Source organism: Lissotriton helveticus, chromosome 1_1 (assembly GCF_964261635.1).
Source record: "Lissotriton helveticus chromosome 1_1, aLisHel1.1, whole genome shotgun sequence".
NCBI lineage: Eukaryota > Metazoa > Chordata > Amphibia > Caudata > Salamandridae > Lissotriton > Lissotriton helveticus.
Window position 1 is genome coordinate 1151869427 of NC_136057.1, and position 16641 is coordinate 1151886067.

A 16641-nucleotide genomic window follows, 5' to 3' on the forward strand; every position below is an offset into this window, starting at 1 on the left:
CTGGATTGAAATGCACTGCGTCCTCGCACAGCTTGGGCAGTCTGTGCAGGACGGTAGCTTGGATAGGGCTGACGTGGCAGGAAACTCCTTCCATTGCCACAAAAGGAACGAAAGGAAGATTGACCACGAGGAGTAGATGAGCGGCCGAAGGATCTGGCCATAGCGCGAGAGTCCTTGAACCTGGCCAGGGCTAAATCTGCATTTTCCCCAAAAAGACTGTTTCCATCAAAGGGCATGTCCATGAGATTGACCTAGACATCGCTCGAGAAGCCAGTTGTCCTAAGCCAGGTGTGGCACCTTAAGGCCACTGTCATGGAAATCAATCTGCCCATCGAATCTGTTGTATCTAGGCCACACCGAATGGTAAAATCTCTCCCATCCTTGACTGTTTCAGAGAGCACAGCCCTGGCCTCCTCTGGGACTTGTGGCAGCACTTGCGCAAACGACTCCCAAAGGGAGTGGGAGAAACAGCCCAATAAGCATGCAGTATTCACCGACCGCAATGCCAGGCTAGAGGAAGAAAACTATTTCTTCCCAAATGCATCCAACCTCTTGGATTCCCTGTCCGAAAGTAGAGGCCTGCACCACCAAACTCTCTGGGGTGGGGAACTTCGGATCAACCGGTGCTGGGCGATGGCGGTGTGCAACTGTCCTATTCACAGGAGCCCCTGTGCTAGGCTTGGACCACATGCCTAGAAAGGCGCCTGGAAGGGTCTTATTAAAGGGCAAAATGGATTCGGAAGTTGAAGCTCCAAGTTGAAGCACTTTGGTCAGTAGATTAGTCCTGACCTGCACTGAGGGTAGTTCTAGTCCAGGGACCTGAGTTGCCCTTTTTACCACCATGGCATAGGATGCTCCTTCCTCCATAGCCACTGTTGGTGGAGCGAGCTTGCCCGTATCTGGAGAAGTGTCCAGTCCCTTGGCTTCCGAAAGTCCCCCAAACCTGTCCAACTGCTCCGCAGAGTCATCCTGGTATTCCAGAGGGTCCATAGACTCCCACCATTCCTCTCCTGAGCTTAGCACATCCTCAAAGTGCTCAGGCGACAACATAGAACTCCTGGGTTCAAGCGATTTCGTTCAGACTGCGTGTTGTCGGGGAGGAGGATGGGGCTGGCACCGGTGGCGCCACAAGCACAGACTTCGGGTCCAACACAGGAAGACTTTGCGCTGGCATGACCGGTGTTGACCCGAATCGGATCCATGAGGCCCCACCGGTGCCGTGGGCGGAGCAGACTGTGTCAAACCCGATGGGACCTCTTCCTACCCCACGTGGCCCGAATGCTCACCAGTGGTGTTGGCCGGCTCAAATAAGCGGCGCATGGCCTCATAAAATTCTTTTATGTGAGCGGAAGTCATTCTGGCTCCCGGAAAGGGAGGGAGGCGCTAAATAGACCTAGGCTCTGGCTCTGCGGAACATTGCCTAGAGCGTCGGTGCTCCCTTTCCTTCTCGTTGATGGAAGACAGATGAGGTGAAGATGAAGTCCGCTTGGACTTCTTCTGCTTACGCCTCACACCCACCCCTCCGAGTGTCCCGAGGACCTCGAGTGGGACAAAGAAGATTTAGGGCTCCACGTGCTGTCCCGTGACCTCCTCTTCTTGATCGTGACGTCTGCCGAGTCCATCTCGACGGTGCGGTGTCGACTGCTGGCCCAAAAAGAACTTCATTGCCCACTCCCTCAAGGCCTTTGGCGCCATGGCCGAGCAGTCCAAGCACGACTTGGAGTCACGGTCGCGCTCGAGACACCAGAGACAGACAAGGTGGGGGTCGGTAACCGACATCATGCGTTGGCAGGCACTACACGGCTGGAAATCGGTCTTCCTCTAAGACATCTCTTTCTCAGATTGGCACATAACTGGCACAGAAAGAGAAGAACTGATGTCCGACGCCTGAGTGGCGCCTATATAGGTACAGTGACATCATAACCGACGCAGACGACGTCACGCAGAGCCGATAGGGAGCCACCCGATGGCACGTGCAAGGGTATTGCTCAGCAAAAGTTTCCAGATCCAGCCTGGGAATTCAAAGGTAAGGAATCTGCAGCCAGAAGTCTCTATCAGATTGATTTATTAAAGTCAGATCTATTTTTCTATCCCGGTGTTTGATTTTTTGGTGTCCTCTCTGAAGTGTTGCACAAATACTTTACACACTGCTTCCAAATCAATATGACTGCTCTGTGCCAGGCTACCAGAGGATAGGAACAGGTTAATTTAGTATTTGCTTGCCCTTTACCCTGACTTCGACTGTGGTTGCCGCTTGACCAGGGTTAACACCCCAGTCAGCCAGTAGCCCAATTTAGGCAGAGAGAGCTTTAGAGAAAAATTATATTTTGCTTGTTCATGAACCAAGTCTAAAGGAGCTGGGCATTAAAGAAAGGCAGGCAGATTCCAGGAGTGACTGTGGCATGGTGTGAGCGAATCCACAGTGTCAGTATGCTTTTCCAAGGATTTGGTGCCCAGTTAGGTGGTGGGAGATGACAGACAAATGTTTTTCTGCCTAATGGTTGACAATGTCCCAGAATAGCATGGAGAGGTCTGTAGAAACCAATGCCAAACTGTGGGACATAGCGCTTTTCTACTACTAGTAGTTAGGGGGCCAACCCAGTTATGCTCTAAAGAAAGCCATTTAAAATTCTCCCTGATGGCCTCTTTCGTCATCTACCTGTTGGGTCCGAAATTAAACATGCAAGGATGGAATTTGAGCTGGCCAACAAGGATGTGTACACAGTGGCCCAGCTCAAGGATTTCTGAAAGGAGTTTAGACTTCCTGCCAAGAGCACCACCTGGAAGGTGGAATTGTAAAAGCCCACTGCACCCTGGTGGAAGCCACAGAAGAGGATGATGAGCTGGAGGGGCCTGATGAGGATCCTTCTGAGTAGCAATACAAAAGGGGGTGATGGACGGGGCGTTTGAGCAAATCAAACACTCACCCCCAGTCAACTGATCTGGGTTTAATCCATCACCATTCTTTAGCCCACTCAGCCACCCCATTTCAGACATGGCTATATGCAAATCAGTCTGACCCTGTGCCTCATGGGAACAGTCCAGCCCGAACTGCCAAGCCATGTCTTCCATGGACCGGAAACAAGCATCCTGGGACCGGTTTCGGATTCATAATCCTCATCAGCCAGGCTATCTTGAATCCAGTGGCCAAGTGAGCTGGGACTCGCGTCTGAGCATACCCTGACACACTAAGGGGGGAACAAAGCGATACAAAAGGGGATGATGGACGGAGAGTTTGGGTATGCTCAGACGTGAGTCCCTTGCTCACTTGGCCACTGGATTCAAGATAGCCTGGCTGATGAGGATTATCGGTCCCAGGATGCTTGCTTCCGGTCCATGGAAGACATGGCTTGGCAGTTCGGGCTGGACTGTTCCCATGAGGCACAGGGTCAGACTGATTTGCATATCAGTCTGACTGGGGGTGAGTGTTTGATTTGCTCAAACTCTCCGTCCATCATCCCCTTTTGTATCGCTTTGTTCGCCCTAAGTGTGGCGGGGTATGCTCAGACGTGAGTCCCTTGCTCACTTGGCCACTGGATTCAAGATAGCCTGGCTGATGAGGATTATGAATCCGAAACCGGTCCCAGGATGCTTGTTTCCGGTCCATGGAAGACATGGCTTGGCAGTTCGGGCTGGACTGTTCCCATGAGGCACAGGGTCAGACTGATTTGCATATAGCCATGTCTGAAATGGGGTGGCTGAGTGGGCTAAAGAATGGTGATGGATTAAACCCAGATCAGTTGACTGGGGGTGAGTGTTTGATTTGCTCAAACTCTCCGTCCATCATCCCCTTTTGTATCGATCCTTCTGAGTACCCACCTGCAGTGGAAGGGGTTAACTTGATCCCTGGGATGGAGCCCCATGTCGGGGCAGGAAGCAGTGTCTCTTCCCACAGCCTATCCCCGGAGGAACTGGTGGGAAGGAGGAAGGAGAGGTTGTTCAAGCTTCAAATGACCAAGATAAAGATAGAGGCAGAGGAGAAAAGAGCTGAAAGAGCACTGGAGGAAAAGAATATCTTGTTGGCTCATGAACAGAGCCTAAAAGAGCTGGACATCAAAGCCAGACAAGCAGATTCCAACAGTGATGGTGGAAGCATACCTGCAGTTTCTGAAGTTGATAAGAGTTCACATACCCAAGGATCTGGTGCCCAGTTATGTGGTAGGAGATGGCCTACACAAATGGTTTTCTGCCTAAGAGGTGGCCCTGAAGGTCCAAAAGGTCCCAGAAGAGCATTTCAGGGGGTGGGTGGGTTGTCTATGGAAACACATGACTACTGTAATAGGGACACAATTCTAACACTAGAACTTGGGGACCAAACTAAGTACACTCCCATGAAAGCCACTTTACTTGCCAAGTTTGGACTGAACACTGAAAAGTACAGCTAAAGGTTCAGGGACAACCAGAAGCTCCCTAACCAGCCCTGGGTAGATGGTGTGGATTACACCAGCAAGGCATTGAAAGGTTGTGAGCGGGCGGCAAAGGGAATGATTAAAATGGGTTGTACAAATATGATAGAGAGAGCACATGCTCAGTATTTGTTTTATAGATTTGCGCCAGCACCTGGTTGACAGTAAGCTGACTGACCCCTCCGAATAAAGACAGGAAACCTCCGAGCACTCTAAGTTCATGCCTGTTTAGGCCTGAACATCAACTGGGAACTTCTTGGCATCAGTCTCGATGCAGCTCTCCACATTTGGACATAAAAGCTTTTATAGAAGTCAGATCTTTTTCAGTGGAGCAAACTAGAAAACGAAGGCCGACTGGTGATTCAACGTCAATGTCTGCAGCTTTGACAGTGATCCCGGTCGCCAGCAGTGCTCCAGGCAGAAAGTTGGTAAAAGGTTGCTAAGTCCCACTTCTTGAAGTTGGGGGAAAGAAAGCGTACACCCCGATACCATCCAAGAGTCCAGGACCTGGCGTGGGGGAGAAGCTGCTGCACGATGTTGAGTTTAGGACTCACTCCAAGAGAGGCTAGTAGCAGGATCAGGTCCAGATTAAACTGGTCAGCTGGATAGTGGCAGGGAGAGAGGCCTCTAGAAGCTGGTTGTGTCACCTGTAGCTCAAACATCAGGTCAGCCAACTGACCCTTGGAGTGAATTCTGGGGTCTTGGAGGCAAGATAAGCAGGCCCGATCTTCTTTCAGGTTTTTCAGTCTGTAATGCAGTCGTCCTTCCTAGTCTTCACAGTTCCCGGAGTGTTCAGGAGAAAGGTCTGTGGGGGTCCATTTATTATACCTAGTGCAAACCTGTGGGTGTAGGATAAGCCTTTGAACACCCCTAAAACAAGTTCTGGTCAGTTCCTCCCCTCCCGCCCGGTCTGGTGCCAGCCTGACTAGAGGCAAAAGGGAGGTAGGCTTAGGTGTGAGCATCATCACTCAGTGACAAGGCAGGCATATTTTGAAGCTTGGGAAAAGGCTGGGAACAGACCCCAGGGCATCCTGACAAGAGCGAAGTCCCCCTACCCACAACCGATTGTCCACAAGGGAGCCATCAGGGCTAACTCGGGCAGGAAAGTCTTTTGGTTTTAGGCAGTAAAATGACAACTTTCTAAACGTGTTATTTGTGAAATCGTAATATAAAATCAACCATTAAGTTGGATTTTACATTACTATTAAAATTAGTCATTGAACCATTTTCTAGCTATTCTCAAACTGAATCTAAAATGTATTAAATGTATTAGTGAAAACAGCATTTACCTATCAGAGAGTCATCCTTGCCACAGTAAAAAACGACTATGTAGTTTTTCATTGCCAGGATATGTAAAGTATTAAAAATACATGTCCAACTTTTTAAATACCATGCAGCCTGCCCTATGGGCTTTTAAGGCCTACTTTAGGGGTGTCTTATATGTATTAAAAGGGAAGGCTTAGGCCTGACAAAAGGTATATTTTGCCATGGCAAAATGGCACTTTAAAACTGCACATCCAGGATGCAGTGGCAGGCCTGGAGACACGTTTTACAGTGCTACTTCAGTGGGTGGCATGTGTGCTGCAGCCCACTAGACGCATTTAATTTGCAGGCGTTGAGTACAGGTGGTTCCATATGCTAGTGACTTGGAAGTAAAAGCACTTAGGGCGACAAAAGCAAAAGGAACAAATGATGGACGGAATGCTGAACAATGCAAACATTCATCCCCAGTCACAAGAATCTGAGTTTAATCCATCATCGTTCTTTTGCTCACCACGCCATCCCAGTTGGACTCAGCCGTATGCAAATCAGTCTTGACCCTGTTCCTCAGCGGAACAGTCCAGCCCGAACTGCACCACTGGATTCAAGGTAGCCTGGCTGATATGGGGTGATGCCCCGAAACCAGTCCCATGATGCTTGTTTCCGGTCCAGGGAGGACCCAACTTAGAAGTTCGGGCTGGACTGTTCCCATGAGGAACAGGGTCGAGACTAATTTGCATATGGCTGGGTCCAAACTGGGATAGCGTGGTGAGCAAAAGAACAATGGATTAAACCCAGATCCTTGTGACTGGGGGGTGAATGTTTGCATTGTTCAGCATTCTGCCCATCATTTATTCATTTTGCGAGTAAATTGGCACTAATAAACAGGTTTATACCAATTTTAATATGTTCATAAAGGAGAGCAGAAGTACTTTACCCCTGATTAGTAAGGAAGAGTGCACAATTCTAGCACCAACCAAAAGAGGCTTCGCTAACAAGGCAAACATATTCTGGGTGAACCTCAATGAAAGACATATTTCCAACAATTGTATACACAAAAAGCCACTGCAATGTATATGAGGGACACAAACGCAGAGCTTCATCTCGTTTAAATCCTCCCTCCATCACACTAAAACAAATTATTATTTTTGCCACAAGGGGGAGGATAGGAATACCAACCAATTTGAACGTCCTAATGTACATCAATACAAAGCAAACAACATGTACACAACCCTTAATAAACGAAATAAAAAGTTCCTACTTCCAGTTCCTGGAGGGGTACTGTTTTCACCCTCCTTCAGAAGATCTTCATTTTTTATTTGTGCCCAGGTTTTCCAAAAGTAAGCCCCTTCTTCTGGCTTGAGACTGGACAGTAGGTCAGGGTCAATTTTAATTTGCAAATGGGGGTCTGGAGAAGAACACTGCAAGGCTTCACGCTGTAAAAAAGCAGAATAATTTATAAACACAAATACATGGAAAAGTATAATTATAAGATAGGACTGTAAGCATTATCATAAAAATCTTATTTTTTTCCTTCTTAAACTACGCTCTTGCACCCTTCTTAAACTCTTGAAATAACCTCTTTAGTCACAGGAGACTCCTGTGTCTGAGCACCAGAAATATCTAGCTTACCTCTGGATACCCAAGCATGCGGCCAGGCTACAAACGCTTAAAATTAAATGTAGAAGTCTTCTCTTTCCCACTGATGAGCAATCCTTACCTCTAGTCCTGGTGAACTTCAGAATCTCCCAGTGTTAAATACACTTACTTATGATCTTTAACTTCTACAGGACAGTTCTAGAGTCCCTCCCCTCCAAAGCAATATGTGTTCATTAATTAATAAACTGATTACATATCACTTTATATCAAGGTCTCATCAGCCCACATTTTAAAAAGACTACTGGGCATGTGTTACAGCCTGGGTAAATACTTAAAGTTGGCAAACCTGAGCTTTAAACTATTTACTACTACTAAAGGTATCACTAAGGCTTGCTTCCATTTTGGTTTTTCTAAGGGCCTAATCACATTCATTTTTGTTGTGTGGTCTTCGGTAGGTGTGTATCTGAGGAATGCAACTGGCTTATTTGTAAGTTTCCACCCATCATGTGACATCATTCCACCCCACTGGATAAAATACATGACCAAGAAACCAAGTTCCTTTTCATGACTAATAACAACCCAAGGTTTGTACTTGTTTACCCATGCAGAGTTCAAGGCCATGCATGCAAGAAGATTCATCCAGTTTCTGCATCACAACACAGAGATGTGTTCCAATGTGTTTATGTTCCAATTAATCAGCATGTTAGAGCCTTACATTAAACACAACCCATATGCAACTGCACAATACTAATGCCATTAGTTCCACGTGTTGCCTATGCAACCAAGAAGTAGATAAACCAAAAGGTAATGTTTTCCATCTATTTCCAACTTATTTCTTAAACCATGCTACCTCATATTGTTAGAACTGTGTGTTTGGGAGGTCATAAGAGTGCATGTGTTTTCAGACCACTTCCCTCATGCTTCTCTTGCCCTCCCACTGTGTGTCGCTCTCTTGTACCCATGTTCTTTTGTCCCTCCCCGTGTTGTTGCTTGTCCCACCCAACAATCTTGCTCCGTGTTTGTTGCATGCCCCCCATACTGCCAACAAAAGAAGGAAAAAAAGCTATGATGATGCCAGTGCTGGCTGTTTGGCAGCGCTTTTTTCCCTACCTTTCAGCCATGCTGTACTGCAGCCACACTGCTGTACAACATTGCTAAAAGACATTCACAGAGCCAATAGCTCTCGTAGGTGAGACCTATTGGCTTTGCCAATATTAGTTTCCCTCTCATATCAGAGCTCTGCTATTCATATTGTGTCGCATGACGTATGCTGGGACTCCTGCTGTGTATTTTGTCCAAACTGGACTTTTAATTCACCTCACTTAGCTGTGGCAGTCTCACGGATGAAGCGGAAGCAAATGGGAAACAAATCTTAATTTCAGGAAGCCTTACCTCTCAAGCAGTCGGTTTTCAAATACATTTCAACTGAATATATATCTCAGCACTTTTGGTCAAACCCAGTCCCTGACCTCAAACTAGCAAATGTAGGAGTAGTAGCCTCAGTGGCAGCCTCACATGTAATGTCTAGATAGACATAGTGCAGGAAAGCTACTAAAGCCACTTTAGCTGTAACAGCAGCAGTATGACAACCTTCAGAAAGAGCACTCCTCGTCTTAATATAGCAATCTAAGATTCAAGATAGTACTTAACCAGCAAACTTCTAAAACCCACAGTGCTGTCTATCAAAAGGTAATGATAAATCTCGATCAGAGTCTGGATGAACTTTGAGAGGTCCAGACAAAACCTAAAAGGCCTATAGACTTCTAAGAAATGTAAAGATCTCTCTACCTCAAAATCAAAATTTAGTAAAGATAAAAGCCATAAAGATGAGAGGAGAAGTGTGGCTCAGGGGTTAGAGGCGGCAGACCCGGAAGCTGAGATCGGTCCTGGACCAGGGTTCAATTCCCCGCCTCGGCGGGTCTTGGGCTAAAAATTCCACGGACTCGATAATTCTCGCCCCGGTGCCTCCTCGACTCACGGGTTCACACTCTGCGACTCTGGGCAATAGCTTGCTTAATCTCCACAACGGCCCCTCGCGGCGGGATGCCTGACTTTCACCTTGTGGACACCCTGCCGGGGTTTCTCACAGGGGAATACCAGGACGGGTTCCCTAAGCAAGCGCCAGGATGCCCTTTGGGTGACAGGTTTGCGCTATATAAGTACACCTACATTTACATTTACATTTACATGTCTGGTTGACAGGGGACTCTGGAATAAACTTGAGTAAAAATGCCAGAGGATCATTCTTCTGAAAATTAGTGAATGGTTTTACACAGGAAAGAGTGTGCACGTCATAAATCATCCAAGCAGATCCAATTGCACCAAGAAAAACATCATCCTACATTAGATGTTTAACTCATTGCTAGTTTATGGATTGAGAAGGCTCAAGTGACAAAAAAACCATAGCAACAATCAGGTCCTACTATGAGTGTTGATTTCCAGACAAGTGGTATCAAGAGCCCTCAAGATGAAGCATTATGTATGAAAAATATTCTTCGAAGGACCTTACTACGTGTGTGGCAGGAATACCGGTTTAGTATTCTCACTTCAGAAATGACAGATACTGCAGTCATTTTCTGGCCGTTTCCCCACTCAGATATTTCATCAGGTTTTATGTCTGAGAAATGGGAAGAAAGCGCTATTGTGGTGGGATTTGAAATCCCTGAATCAACTGGAATATCCGTTTACAGACGCATGAGGAATTTCTCAAGACACATAACAGAGGCCATAGAATTTCACTACGCCTACCTACACAAGAGCTTGCTAGTAAGAAAAAAAAAAATGCTACATTGAACAAAGCTTTTCAGAGATGTGACTTCTTTGGATAGGACCCGATTTTCAAATACTGTGCCATGTGCCGTTAGGTTATATAGGCTAGAGCTCTTATGTTATAGTCTTGTGGTCAACTTTCTAGAGGTATGCTGGATGGCCAGGCAATCAGGAGCTCTCAGGCCAGGGTACTGTGCTGTGGGGACCCCCTGCAGCTCGTGCCTCCCCCGCACCACAGGGGATGCGGGGGTTAAAGTTATGCCACTGGATCTGGCCAATAGTAAGCTGTCAGAATCATTTTATAATTGAAAGTGGTGAACTACTGTCTTCGGAAGACGTGAAACGGAAGCTATGTTATGTTAGAGGGATTTGTAGAGCATGCTTATCACATGAGAGGTATCCAGTCACAGATTAATAGGCCGATAGGGTTTCTAGTCGAATAGCCAGGTCTTCTGTTTCTTGCAGAATATGAGAAGGGATGGGGAGGTCCTGACGTGGTGTGGAAGATCGTTCCATGATCTGGCAAAGATGTAGGAAACGGAGCATTCTCCAGACTTGCTACTTCGGATGTGGGGTATTTGCAGGAGGAGGAGTGAGGCTGAGCGCAGTTGCCTGGTGGGTTGGTGGAAGTTGAGGCGCTGGTTGAGGAAGGCAGGTCCAACGTTGTGGAGAGTTTCATGTGTGTGGGTGAGCAGTTTGAATAGGCATCACTTCTGGACTGGTAGCCGGTGTAGCTTTCGGAGGTGGGGCATGATATGTGCGTTGCAGGGGAAGCCGAGAAAGAGTCTGGCTGCAGCGTTGTGTGGTCTGGAGTCTTTGGAAGAGTTGTTTAGTGATGCTAGAATAGTGTGTGTTTCCATAGTCCAGTCTGCTGGTGATGAGGAACTGTGTGATCATGTGTCTGATCAGTGAGGCGACAGCGGAATATTTTGCGGAGCATGTGTAGGATGATGAAGCAGAAGGTGACGGTGTTGACTTGTTTGGCCATTTTGAGTTTGTCGTCCACGATGATACGGAGGTTTTTGGCGTGGTCAGTGGGGGTATATGCGAGTCTCAGGTCTTTTGGCCACCAGCAGGATTCTCAAGGAGAGCTCTTGTTGCCTAAGATCAAGACTTCAGTTTAGCCTGTGTTGAGCTTTAGGCAGTTCTGTTTCATCCAGGTAGCTACATTGGACATGTAGGTGTTGAAGTTAGTCCTGGTGATGATGTTGTCAGTGAGGGAGAGGATGAGTTTGGTATCATGTGCATACGATACCTGTAGTCCAGGGGAGGAGTCACTTATCTCGTGATACTTCGAAGACTCTTCCAGGACAACAAGGTGCAATCATCCGGACCCAACACTAGGCGGCGATCTATGCACAGATATGAATGACAGCAGCCCACATGCCTCGAACACAATGTTTATTCTGTAGGATCTTATAATGTGGGTGAGTAGTGTCATTCAGATGCAGAGGAGAGTGGGGCTCAGTTATGATCCTTGAGGCACTCCGCAGATGAGGTTCTTGGTTTCAGACCTGTATGGCAGGAGCCTGACTTGCTGGGTCCGGTCGGAAAGGAAGGAGGCCAGCCAGCAAAGGGCAAGAACGTGTAATCCGGAGTTGTGGAGTCTTGTGATAAGGGTGCTGTCGGAGACTGTGTCAAAGGCTGTGGAGAGGTTGTGTAGTAAGACTGTGGTGGCTAGGCCTTTGTCCATGATGGTCCGGATGGCTGTATTGCTTCTTCCTCCCAAATAATAGAAAATACAGCTCTCCCACAGAGGGAAAAATTAAAAATACCTGGAAATGGATTTCACCCTCCTAAAATGAGACACATCAAAAGCCGGTTTTCAGAATAAAGCGTGGGGTTTTATTTGTGAATCACTCTCGAACAGAAAGGTTTTCCCAGATGTCAAATGAAACAAATAAATGTATATAGGAAAATATATAATCGCAAGCAATAATAACACACTTATAAGTAAGCAAATGCAACTGTTAAATGTATGGAATAAAATACAAGAAATAATAATTATAAAAATACTGGACGTCCACTGCAATAAATAGGCACTGTTAAATGCAAATAATCAGACATAAGAAATCAAAAGGAAGCCATGAAAAGATAAAGATATATACACTAAATACATCAGATGATTATAACCACTAGAGAGTTGAATGTGCCCACAGACACACACACACACACACACACACACACACACACACACACACACACACACACACATACACATACACATCAAAATGCCAATAATCAAAAAGAATACATCACAGCCTGCAACTACTCAATTTTAGTCCATTTCTGACTGGGGAATTCACAGCCAGGGTACAGAGACTCAGCAAGCTGGGAACTGCAACACTGAATTAGACATGTCCTTCGTTCATTCAGGTCAAAACAAAATCCCTCCTTACAAGTTAACAAACCCCATTTTTATAATCTCAATGCACTAGAGGTTTCTGAGAAGACCTCCTCTTGGCCAAGGAAACTTACTGCAGTTGGACACTCTCCATGCAAGCATTCCAAAGGCCAAAGAGTTCTCACGTATTCTTCTGTGCTCCCACATGCTCCAGCCCCTTATCTCAGCGAAGCGCTAGAAAGTACAAAACATACTCCAAAGTACATAAACAATCTTGAACGTGAATAGCCTAAACAACTTGGGTGATCTGGGGGCCGGCCTGTGTGTGCAAACCTCAAGCTAGACAGAGTCAGAATCGAGATGGCATGAGGGCATGTCAAAGCAAATAGTACAAACTTCACAGAACTTTCTAATGTACAACATAATGCACATTTGAGCACCACTGCATATTACCCTATACTCCCGAGACAGAGAGGTACATTCCACACCTTTCTCTCCTTCTTGCTTTCAAACGCACATCCCACACGTTCTGTTCCTGGCAAGGCTGTTCTACTCTGTGAAAACTCTCCAACTCTGCAGCTACAAGGAGACACGAAATGAAATCTTCAAAACAACATAGACATGCAGGAAACACGATGTACATTCAGGCTAGGATAAAGTAAAACACCTAAAGTCAATTAAAACAATGGTAGCCATAGGCCATCATGTGGTCCCAACATAGGGGAGTGCCTCTGGCACTACAATGGCATCAGTAGCTGTGATGAGTGCAGTTTCTGTGCTGCAGTTATTACGAAATCTAGACAGCGAGACATCTGGTAGGTGGTGGTGTTCGAGAATGTTAGAGAGCTGTGACTTCTGCATGTTTCCAGTTGTATGGAGAGGCACCCTTTTGGCTGGAGGTGTTTATGATGATGGTGAGGAGGAAGCTGATCAGAGTTCCTCCTAGGATGAAGATCTGGTGGGGGCAGGGTTAGTGGGGGCTCCGGGATGGATTGCTCTCATGATTTCAGCGGTATCTTCTAGGGTAAGGGGTTTCCAGTTTGTGGCTTGGTAGTCAGAATTGGTGGTGGTGGGTAGCTGGTTCTTGTGTCTTGTGTTGTGGGGGCCAAGTTGCTGTAGATGTTAAGGATTTTGTTGTGGAAGAAAGTGGAGAGGTTCACGCAGAGATCTGGCAAAGGGATGATGAAGATGGTGTCGGCTAGGGGGGCTGGAGAATTGACTATGTTGAAGAGCTCTTTGCAGTTGTTGGAGGTGTTTTCCAGTTTGAGGGCTAGGTTTTTTTTTTCTTGCCTCATTGAATTGGTTGTGGTATTTCCAGAGTGCGGATTAGTAGGAGTTTCTTGTGGTAGAGTACAGACTGCTTCTCCACTTCCAGTCCATCTGTTTGCAGAATCATTTGGACTTTCTAAGGTCTTCTGTGTACCAGCTGGCTCATGTGCTGGTTTTTGAATGTCCAACTATCGTCAGTGGGGCTGAGGAGTCTGTTCTGCTATTAATCAAGTTGTTGAAGGTTTTGATATTGGCATGCATATCGCCGATGAGGTTTGGTTGGTGGGTGGTGAGTGCGCTGATCCAGTCTGTGCCCTTTATCTTGTTCCATCTGTATCTGAGGTTGTAAGTAGTCTTGGCGTAGGGGGGTTAGGGTGCATTGATTAGGAGGACGATAGAGTGGTCTGTCCAAGTGAGGGGGCTGGCTGTATAAAATGGGGTCACAGGTGTGTTGTGGGTGGGGCCATGGACGATCTGGGCAAGACCTAGGATCGAGGCCCTAGAATTGCTCCATGGAGTGGAGATCTTTTCAGTTGTAAAGATGGAAGCTGAGGTAGCAGAGTAAGACGGGGGTGATGAAATCTGTGAGGAGATTGGTGAAGGTGTTGCATGGACTGAGTGATAAGTAGGCTACGGTGCCTTTGATGGAGATGTGGTAGGCAGGCAAGTCAAAAGCGCACGTATTCTATGAAGGTAGTGTCCTCGTTAGTGGAGGTGGTTCAGGGCATGGAGTCCTTTTGGATAATAGAGAGTGGGAGGAGATGTAGTCCGGTAGAATAACTGTGACGATGGTGGGTTTAGCCGGGTCTCTGACATGCAGATGATGTCCGGAGAGTGTGCATCGATGGTGTCCCAGATCTGGGTGGAGTGTTTGTAGAGGTATCGGGTGCTGAAGAGCATGCATGTTAGACGGGGTGAGGTATGTGTGCCAGAAGTGTGGTCACGCTGCGGCTGTCATTAAGTAGGTCCTGGGATGGGTGGCAGTGCGGGAGAGCAGAGGGCGGAGCTAGGGAAGGGCGCAGAAGGTGAGAGAAGGCACGAGACGGAGAAGCAGGAAAGGAGCGGGGGAGGTGGGAAATCATAGGAGGCAGAAAAGCGCTGGAGTAATGAGCAGGGCACAGACAGCAAGAAGGAACAAGCATGTACAATGCAATGGATTCGGCATTATTAAAGGTAGAGCTATTGGCATTGCTCATGACTTTTTTTTTTAAATCATAAATAAATAGCATTGTCATTTACATTGCCAATAGCTTCATCGTTAAATAAATGGCATTGTCATTTACAATTCCAATAGCTTAATCGCTCGCATATGCATGACCTATTGCATTTACAACCACACAGAGCCACCCACACACACACATACAGAGCCACACACACAGTCATTCACATAGAGCCACCCACACACACAGAGCCACCTACACAGAGCCACCCTCACACAGACAGAGCCACCCACACATAGAGCCATCTACAAAAAAAGCCATCCACACACAGTCACACACACACACACACTCAGCCACACACACAGAGCCACACACGCACACACAAAGCCACACACACAGAGCCACACACACACAGAGCCACACACACAGAGCCACACACACACACAGAGCCACACACACACACAGAGCCACACACACACACAGAGCCACACACACACACAGAGCCACACACACACACAGAGCCACACACACACACAGAGCCACACACACACAGAGCCACACACACACAGAGCCACACACACAGAGCCACACACACACAGAGCCACACACACACAGAGCCACACACACACAGAGCCACACACACACAGAGCCACACACACACAGAGCCACACACAGAGAGCCACACACACAGAGTCACACAGAGCCACACACACACACAGAGCCACACACACACACAGAGTCACACACACACACAGAGTCACACAGTCACACAGAGTCACACAGAGTCACACAGAGTCACACAGAGTCACACACACAGACAGAGCCACACACAGACAGAGCCACACACAGACAGAGCCACACACAGACAGAGTCACACACAGACAGAGCCACACACAGACAGAGCCACACACAGACAGAGCCACACACAGACAGAGCCACACACACACACACAGACAGAGCCACACACACACAGACAGAGCCACACACACACACAGACAGAGCCACACACACACACAGACAGAGCCACACACACACACAGACAGAGCCACACACAGACAGAGCCACACACAGACAGAGCCACACACAGACAGAGCCACACACAGACAGAGTCACACACAGACAGAGCCACACACAGACAGAGCCACACACAGACAGAGCCACACACAGACAGAGCCACACACAGACAGAGCCACACACAGACAGAGCCACACACAGACAGAGCCACACACAGACAGAGCCACACACAGACAGAGCCACACACAGACAGAGCCACACACACAGACAAAGCCACACACACAGACAAAGCCACACACACAGACAAAGCCACACACACAGACAAAGCCACACACAGACAGAGCAACACACAGACAGAGCCACACACAGACCCCTAGTGACAGTAAGCACTTCTGAGCCCCCCTCCCCCGACACAAAATAGGTATTATCTGCTCATTTCAACCTCCCAAATGCCAGATCACACACTTTCAGATATTGTTACAATGTCATATTCGCTGAGCAGGTCGTTATCTGTAAAATGGCCTTTTGGGAAATGGCTGAGGAGGAAAAGGAAACAATTAAAGGATTCCCCTGTCCCTGGAACACAATCAATAATCTACAGGCTTACACAGCAATGCTCATCTCTGAAGAGATCATTTCACTAGCAAATAAAGTCCTACCCGTCCACCTGGGGCAGACATGCTGGCGCCCACGCATGAAGGCGGCTGTGTAAATGCCTTTCAATCATGCCAGATAAACAGCTGGATCCTTGAGGCACTCCCTGGAATGTCCTGTCTAACCACAGCAGGGCACAGCACAAAAGCACAGTCTGTATGTGGGA

General features: G+C 47.3%; 1 protein-coding gene across 1 annotated transcript in view; it reads right to left on the reverse strand.

Moving 5' to 3' along the window:
- LOC144821747 (transcriptional regulator QRICH1-like) overlaps positions 1–16641 on the reverse strand; it is a 286095-nt gene that overhangs the window by 131770 nt on the left and 137684 nt on the right. The window contains exon 3 of the mRNA XM_078678952.1: positions 6928–7102. Coding sequence (XP_078535078.1) covers positions 6928–7102 — 175 coding nt within the window. The remainder of the gene's footprint in view (positions 1–6927; positions 7103–16641) is intronic.